An 8,889-nucleotide genomic window follows, 5' to 3' on the forward strand; every position below is an offset into this window, starting at 1 on the left:
CCATTACCTACAAAAGTTAAAATGTATTTAGTGTGGATTAACGAACTGAAGGAACATCCTTACATTTATACCCAATGAGAGAAGTGGAAGTTTGTTGCATCATATTGCTGACTTGAAGGCCTTCAAGGTCATAAATCAAGTTTAAATTCAGTCTTCAACCCAAATCCTAGCTTCCGCCACCATAGCTGTTTATCTTGTATGGGAAAAAAGGTTGGCAAAGCTGTCGGATTTCAGCAGGGGAGACTTAGCTCATCACTTTTTTCCACTAATCAAAAAAGCATAAACAGACAATAGTGTACTTTTAAGATGCATTTCATTGTTTTCCAAAGACTTACAGAGTACTGTATTTAACAGCCACCCCCATCCATTTCCTATTTGAACAGTACAGCTACTCCTTAAGAATAGTGACTTTCAACCCAGACTACATAGCAGCAGCACCTGGGGATTCAATTAAAAGAGATATTTGGACCCCACCCCTTACCAAATAAACCTAACTTTGGGGTAAACTTGGCAGGTGATGCCAAAGTAAGCTTTGAAAACACTTTCAGCCTTGACATTTGGGAGGGATGCATTTCACTTGTAGCTCCCAAAGACTCACGATTAACTAAGATTTTTATTCCATCTCCCTGGCCATTGAGCTTAAGGAGACTGGCTGAGGGCTTCTGGGAAATTTTATTCATTCTTCTGTGAAAAGTTCTGAAAATTTTTTTTTCTGGCTGTGTGAAATGGATGTGAACTCTGGCAGTGCCAACAGCCATTATCACCAAGAGGCAAAGCAGCCTAGAGCAAAGCTGGAACACAGAAGCAGGAAGGAAAAGTTATTACCCCGTATCCTTGATGACATCACAAACCGCACTATAACCAGAACTACACCTCCAATTAGTCACATCGGCGTGATTCCATTACCTTTCATTTGCAACCTAAGAGGTCCAAATTTGAAAGCAAAAACACAGGCATGGTGAAGTAATGAAAGGGTGGAATTGAATCTTTATTTACAGGACACTGCAAGATATGAAATTCCACATAGAAATAAGAAATTCATTGAGAGGAGAAGCTTCGTACAGTATGTACAGTTTGGAACTGTTCAAGTATAGTTTCGTTGTAAAAAGTGCTACAATCACAAACCACATTTAAAAAGAATTCTTAGTAGGGAAACAGTAAGACAAATTCATACCATAGCACACAACAGTTTTATGCCTCCGCTGTACAATTTAAAAGTTAAAGGTCCCAGGAGCGCCACCCTGAACTTGGAATGTGTAGCCGTCAGAGGTAGTTTCTGGCACAACATTTTGGTCTTCCTCTTCCTGGAAATATTTTTTAAAACAAAAAATATTATCCCATAAATATGGCACATTTCTAAGCAGTAGCCTGCTTAGTTTATGTACTCTTAAGGTCTTCATCTGAGTATTTCACACTTAATCCTGTATCGTATTTCAATATTTGAAATAGTGGAGGGAGGGAGAGACGGCTGCTAAAACATGCCAATTCATGAGTGTCTGGAAGGGGAAGGTTCTCAATTGGTTAAAGAATGCTACTACAATAACAGTATTTTTCTTCTCCACCTGTCACTTTAATAGGAAAGGAAAAAACTGCTAATTAGGCCCAGAGTCTGGTCATGGGGTTGGCACACCTCTCTACCAACTCCTACACAAACTTACTCCCAAGATACTGCACGATTCCCAAGGCTATTCATTTAAAAGTAAATTGGCAATTTAAAAAAATCTCAAATTAAAAAGACTGTTTTATCATCAAGCCAAACATCAGAGGAGCAAATATGTACATCATGTCCTATTTGCACTGATATTTTGCTATATTTATCAAGAGGTACAAGACTCACTAAAAAGTATAAATAAAGAAACTTATGGGCTTGACCTTAAATGCATATTTTCTAAGTTCTTATTAACATCACCATGTTACTTACCTCTACAGAGAAATACTTCTCAATTAAGTTTAATGAAGCTTTGTACACAGACTCATTTTCATGGTTTTGCAGAGCTTCAATTTTGTCCAAACCTCCACATTCTTCAATCATTATACTAAGTTTCTCAGTTTCGCCTAGTTTCTCCGCAGCCTAAAAAAAATTCCAAGTTTATTGGCCTATATACTCTGGATGTTTGATTTTAATGAAGAAAACAATGTCTATGTTTAAGTACTAATACATATAAGACATAAATAAATACTTGACAATTCCTTCAACAACCCTAGGAGATAAAATCTGTATCTTCATTTTACGTTCTTTAAAAATTCAAGGTGATCAGATCTGCACTTGCTCTTAGCAACTAGTACTGTATCTTTTGGCCACAGAGATCCTCAAATAGTTCTCAACCTTTTCTGTGCGTCAAAATCACCTGGGTAACTTTAAAAAGGCCACCATACCTAGGTTCAATTGGTCTGCGACAGGAGCAGGAAATTCCTGTTTTGTAAAAGCACCCCAGATAATCCCAAAGTGTAGTCAGATGGGAACCATTGTCTAAAGGCAAAGATGGCCTGTGGTGCATAAAAACAAATTTCCCTAAATTATTTGTGGGTATCAAAAAATGTATTAGGTATAAGAATATTGTGGTTAAATTTTTTAAGTTCTCAACTTTCAGGATACATATACATTTACAGATGAAACAATTTACTTGTTTCAAAATACTTTAGGCTTAAGTAAGGGGGAATAGGAAAATAGGTCAAACGTTGACAAATTTATCTTGGGTGATGAATATACCAGGGATCATTATACTAAACTCAACTTTTGTACATAAAAATTGCCGTAACCAGAAGTTTAGAGCTGGAGACTAGGACCTACCTACCATTAATCACTGTGACAAAGTGCCACACACTAGCGTGCTTGGATCAAGTAGGAATGAAATATAATCAGGTAAGTCGTTCAAATTTAGTTTCACCAAAATTCAGTATGAAATTGAGGAATTAAAATTTTTGACAGGGATGACGTGCCCACATATGAATTTGACTTCAATTCAGGTCACATCAGGCACTTGTCATCTCCTTTTTGCCTCTTTTACTCGCCTGTCGCATCCATCAAGAGTGTGGCCCACACAAACAGGCTTTCTAATTCTGTGGCCTGCTGAGTAAACTAAGTTGCCCCATCTAGTCTAAATAGTAAGCTAATTATCATCAAGCCCAAATTCAAAGACTTACCTGAAAGATATTTGAAATGGCATCCAGAATAACCAGGATAATTTTGGTATCTTTCGCAGTTAAGAGGTTCATCAATGGTTCTATTATGCCGCAATGAACAAGGTACACAATTTGTTCAACTGTTCCACCACTTGTATAGTTGGTCACAGCCCATACAGCTTCCTTTTGTGTCTTAAAATCTGCCTAATAAACGTAAGAAAACAGGTTTATTTCAGAATGGTTGTAAAAATAACATTCCAAAAGTGCCATTTTAGATAAACAATGACTAAAACTATTAACTGGTTCCATCGAACGGTTAAGTGAAAGGTTACAGGCTATTCTTTAGCACAGGACTGCAAGTGCAACCCATCACTGGCACATCAAGAATCTTGTTACGCACAGCTCTACCAAATGCCCATCCATAACTACTAATCATCCTTGGATTAAGGTCTCAGACTTCATTCATCACCTTAGAGAGAATGCCAATGAGGAATGGGACCAATCCATGGTTCACCACTTGCTGTATCTGGTCCTGGCGGCCAGCTGTGATGTTTGACATTGTCCACGTGGCTTCCTTCTGGATATTAGTTTTGGAGTTTGTTAGCAGGCTGGGAAAGACAGTAAGTGCTCCCGCATCTATGACAACCTGAGTCTGTTCATCGGTCCCAGTGACAATATTTCCAATGGCTCTTAGCGCAGGAGTCTGAAAGAAAAACAGTGGTTGATGTTGGCAGTTATCTTTCATTTTTTTCCAACATGCTCAAAAACTCTGTACCCTAAAAGAGGCTCATCATGGCCTAAAACAGGCAGTAGGTCGACATTAGTATCAATTGATCATGCTCCGTGTCACGTACAGTCTTGTCCAAAAGTTAACTTACCACGATTGGCAATTCAGTAGCTCCCAGGAGCTTCACAAGTTGGGGCACGACTCCTGTTTTCACGACCATTTCAATTCGTTCATTTGGACCATCAGTAAGGTAGGAAATGGCCCAGCAGCTATCTGCTAACACTTCTGGATCATCATGATGCAGGAGACGAACTAAAGTAGGAAGAATTTGCTCAACAGCATCTAACGGGGGCGCAGGGTTCTTGTTGCGACACAGGTTTGAAAGTGTCCAAGTAAGATTACGTAAGTAACCACACTGGGGAAAAAGAAAAATGCAATGAGAGGTCCTGTTTTCTGAGGGGGTGAGAAAAATTAGAATCAACAAGTGAGTAACTTGACTATGTTAGTAACTTACTGCTAAAGATGACATATCAGGAACCGCAAGAAGAGCCAACAGTGGGTCAACAGCACCATACTTGATAACCAAGTCTCGGAAAACTGAACCATCACCTGAAAAAAGGACAAAGTTAATCCTATCTACTTTTCTAGTACCATCAATGTTCAGTGACTGAGAGCACCTGTGTTATAATGCAAAGACAAAATATTGGAAGTTCCCTAACTTAGAGGCCACTTTTGCCCCAATAAGCACTGGAAGCAATTTCAAAACTTGACACAAAGGACAGTTATTTATGACAAGGCACATCTCCTAACCTTAGCAAAATTAGAGACATTCTGTCAAAAGAATTTAAAATGCAAGTACCTGCAATGTTTCCTAGAGCCCATACGGCTTGTTCACTGATGTGAGCATGGGGCGATGCCAATAGGGAAATGAATGCTGGGATAGCTCCTCCATCTACTACAGCCTTGGTCTGTTCTGATGTTCCAGAAGCAATGTTAGTAAGGGCCCAAGCAGATTCAAACTGAATGGGACTACAATCAGTTCTAGCCAAGAAGGACACAAATTTGGGGATCAAACCAGCCCGGATGATGTTGTCTATTGGTGGCTGTTTTTCCCTAGAAAGCAGTTTCCTAAGAGTGAGCAAAAAGAGAAACAAAAGTTGAAAGAGATTAACAAATGAAGTTTGTGTAAAAACCAATTTAAAATGCAACTCAAGAGTTTACAACTTTAGAACTAAAGCACTAAATGCTCAGATATCCTGGAATTTAAAAGGAGCTGAACAGACTGGTTGCATGGTGCTATCATATGAGATGTCTTTAAACCACCTTTTCCCAAAATCAAACTATTTCCAGTTTTGTAGATTAATTACTCTCCTCTCTTCATCCCTACAGAAATCTACTTTAGATCTCGTCAATCTGACAGAATCACACTGTCACTGTTAATTTGTGTTTCTCTGACCAAGTGAGGTTAAACATCTTCTCCATGCTCGTTGGTCATTTGATTTTCTCTACACTGTCAAGCTACAGAAATTATTAATCCTTTCTGTTATGGATGTGTATGGTGAGAGATAAAAGTTTAAATATACTTAGTTTCTAAATGGATGTGCCAATCCCATTTACTGAATAATTTCTCCTTTCCCTGACAATGACTTGAAATGCCACTTTCATAAAAATTTTGATCTTTTCTTTGAAGTATACCAAAAGTTTAATAGTGGTAATCATGGGGTGTGGGTGGGATTTTAGGCATGATATAAAATTATAGTTTCACCAAAGGAAGATTCTAATGAACATAGGACTATGGCTGGCTTAACCATTACCCACACCACCTATCTCTTTCCAACCAAAAAATCTAAAAAGGCTCAGTTCTTAGGTTACCCATGTATAACAGACAAGACTTACCTGGCAGCTTGAGTAGCTTGGAGCTGGCTTTCCAAATTGTTGCTATTTATGCCTTTGACAATATCCTCAACAGACCAATTTACAGTGCCCTACAAAAACAATGGAATTATCCTTTGTAAGATTAAATACAATAAAATTCCTATTTGCCATTGTGAAGACATTTTAAGGTTTATAATGAGTTACTAAATGTGTATTAGCCCTATATTTAACTTTGTCTGTTAATTAAATATCATTTTATATGTAGAACAGTTCTCAAACTTGGTGTCATGACTTACTGGAGTCTCAAGTTGCAGAGTATCCCAGCATTTTGTCACTAAAAAACGTGACTGTGAATAATTTAAAAAATTACAGCAGTCTGAAGGTTATTCCGACATTAATCTCAATCACTTACATTCAGATACGCTTTTAGGGAACAAGGGATGGAGTTATAAGCAATGTGCTGGGGGATTTTCTTATCTAACCTTGTAATCAACACATTCCCAAGTATAGTGCAGCACAGATGTTTTATGTTGTGATCACAGTGGAAAGGTTTGAGAAACAATGCTATAGTTAACTTGATAAGATGGGATTTAAGTAGAATACTCTAGAAATAGCACAAGTAGTATTCAATTTTGGATGATAGAATGGGGAGCACTAAAAGAAAGCATAATGTAAAAAAATTAAGTGCCCAATTATCTTTGAAAGACAAGAGATAACTCTGAAAATCTAAGATGGGTCTAATTTACAAAAACAGCCTTCAAAAAATATCAATTTAAAACCATCAAAGTTGTTAAACAAAGAAAGAATATGTCTAAAGCAGTATTTTAGGAAAATTTGTAGGTAAATAGTATGTGGCAGAGAATGAAAAGGAAAATAAATTAGGAGAATACTAACAATATTTCAAGAAGAAAAAGACATGAACAAAATTGGTGACAAGTACAAACAATAGAGAATAACAAAAGGTAGAAATAATCCAGAAAGCAATTGGTTCTGGACACACTTTCGGTTGGTATTGGAATGGCCAGGTCAAGGTACTGAGCTGGCAGCTGTAAACGCAGGGAAACTTGAAGGGAGATCAAAGCTACAGAAGACCTTGGAATCAGCTTCAATAGATTATGAAGATGGGCAGGAAAGAAAACCCATCAGAATTACTGATTCAGAGCAAATATGAAACCTTCACAGATTTTATAGTTAGAACCATAAAGGTAGGAATGTTTTCAAACAATTATAAGCTAAAACATATTTACCTGGTTGTTGCGATTTTCCTGCAGTGGAGAAGTAGCATCATCAGGAAACGAGCTTACATTTCTCCTTTTCAGCATCTGGTCATCTTTCTTAGCTTTCCTCAGCTCTACATTAACTTCTATTCGGCGCCGCCTCATTTCCTTGGGAAAAGATAACATACCATTTCACCTAACATTTCAGTTTTTGTTAGAAAGTGAGGGCATTTTTTTCCAAATTCCTTCAGAGTTTTGACCCCTTCCCAAATAGTTTTCCATTCAAAAAATACTATACAAAAGCAACAGAAAGTACTCACTGTACTGTCTTTTCCCTTGTTCTTGAATCTGTTAAGCCGGGCAGCTGGTGAATTAGCATTCTCGTTGGTGGACATCATTATGAGACAAAGGGAGAAAGCTAGAAGATGGGGGGAGAAAAAAAATGTCCCTTTTATCATTTTGCTTTGTCAGTAAGAAAAGCATTAATAGGTATTTCACACTTTTTTCATACTAATTCTCCAAAATCTTTTGTGTACTTTAACCTTACAGCATTTAAAATTCGGACTAGCCACAAGCCTTTCCTAATATACTGGACAGTGTGGCTCTAGACTCCACTATATAGAGTCTGTAAATAGTTAATTGAAGACAAAGTAGGCGAACTGAGCTTACGGTCAATATCTATGTCCTAGGCGCAAATACATTCAGATTCTCTGGAGGCTCTCTCTATTGTCTTTAAATGGCCAAAATAGGCATATTCTCCACACTTGAAAAATAAAAGAAAAATTTGGTTCATTATTATTACATTATGGAGTCTCCCATAACATTTCTTGTCAACACTGAAAATTTGCGACACAATTCTGCATCTCGATTACATTTTCATTTCCAGGAATTTCGAGTAAATGCACTTAATTAGGCGGACATTATTGTGACTAAGATACTTAAGAGCAATCTCCAAAAGGTGACAAAAGTAAAAGAGCGCCTTACAATTTATCTTTATTCCCTTATGTTCGTTTACGAAATTGACACAGCCAACCCAAGGCCTACGTGTTGAGATAGTTTCTCCAACTGCCACCTCCATCTCCATTCCCTTCCCCTGCCCCCCACCCCGGGGAAGACACAGCCGGTAACCGCCAGAGGGGCCAGAGGTACTGGGCGCACTCCGGCACTTTGGGAACACCAGCACGAAAGCTAACCAACTGAGCTAATCGGCCGCCCCCTCCCGGGACTTGGGCCCTCCGGCCTCACTCTTGTTTTCCGAGCCGCGATGCGCAAAGGATCTCGATGAGACTCACCGAGTTTCGGCGGCCTAAAGCCCAAGGACTTACTCACTTCGCGGAACAGCCCTTTCGTCAACAAACGACGCCCCAGAGGCTTAGTCAACCAAGGAGGCCAAAGCCAGGCCGGGCGTGTACCCGGAGCCTCCCCTCCCGCCACCCGTAAGCAGAACGCGGCCTGCAGGTCAGCCGTTACCGCTCGGGCCGGGCTGGGACCTGAGTTCGTACCTACACAGCCGGCTCAGGCTTCCACAGGAGACGGCGCAGGGGAGCACAGGCTGCGGGTCCGCTACTCGGCAACGAACACCACGGATCAGCCAGACGACCGTGTGGCTCGAGCAGCCGGCCGGCGCGATTTAAATTTCCCGGTGGCTCCGCATTCTGATTGGCTGGTTCGAGTCTACGCTGTGCGTCTATTGGTGGATTTAAAAAACACGTTGCAGCGGGGGTCGTACGGCCTAGCCGTAAAGAGGATAGCATCGCGAGACGAGGGAGCGGCCGGGCAATCCCAGAGCACCTAGCAGTTTAGAGTGGAAAGACTTCAGATCCCGGCATGCAGCACGAAGGACGGGTTGTCAGCCCAGCCTTGGCCCGAGACTGTGGCCTTTGAAAGGGTTTGCGCATTTGAAGTTCTTGGTCGTTCCCCTGATTAACCAAGTACTACAAATGATTC

At 39.8% G+C, this 8,889-nt stretch overlaps 1 protein-coding gene across 2 annotated transcripts; it reads right to left on the minus strand.

Moving 5' to 3' along the window:
* Positions 1–967: 967 nt before the first annotated feature.
* Positions 968–8,578, minus strand: KPNA2 (karyopherin subunit alpha 2). 2 transcript variants are annotated; one of them, XM_019733063.2, is made up of 12 exons: positions 8,445–8,578; positions 7,612–7,705; positions 7,263–7,360; positions 6,973–7,110; positions 5,747–5,835; positions 4,710–4,978; positions 4,365–4,459; positions 4,002–4,265; positions 3,593–3,826; positions 3,145–3,327; positions 1,922–2,071; positions 968–1,304 (listed from the first exon to the last, which is right to left on the minus strand). In XM_019733063.2, the coding sequence occupies exons 3-12, from the start codon at positions 7,338–7,340 to the stop codon at positions 1,212–1,214; spliced, it is 1,593 nt and encodes a 530-aa protein (XP_019588622.2). In that variant the 5' UTR covers positions 7,341–7,360; positions 7,612–7,705; positions 8,445–8,578; the 3' UTR covers positions 968–1,211. The 2 variants fall into 2 exon arrangements, with proteins under 2 accessions (XP_019588622.2, XP_019588621.2); XM_019733062.2 differs by lacking the exon at positions 7,612–7,705 and having other exon boundaries at positions 8,445–8,577.
* Between the last annotated feature and the right edge of the window lie 311 nt (positions 8,579–8,889).

Source organism: Rhinolophus sinicus, linkage group LG15 (genome assembly GCF_036562045.2).
Source record: "Rhinolophus sinicus isolate RSC01 linkage group LG15, ASM3656204v1, whole genome shotgun sequence".
NCBI classification, from domain to species: Eukaryota; Metazoa; Chordata; class Mammalia; order Chiroptera; family Rhinolophidae; genus Rhinolophus; species Rhinolophus sinicus.

What these genes read in the sequence shown, in the direction of transcription:
- KPNA2 (XM_019733063.2), bottom strand. Translation starts at nt 7,340, where the DNA reads ATGATGTCCACCAACGAGAATGCTAATTCACCAGCTGCCCGGCTTAAC. An exon ending in AGGAAAATCGCAACAACCAG is followed by an intron (nt 5,836 to 6,972) that starts GTAAATATGTTT and finishes TTGTTTTTGTAG; the next exon opens with GGCACTGTAAATTGGTCTGT. An exon ending in AGAAGTATTTCTCTGTAGAG is followed by an intron (nt 1,305 to 1,921) that starts GTAAGTAACATG and finishes AAATATTTCCAG; the next exon opens with GAAGAGGAAGACCAAAATGT.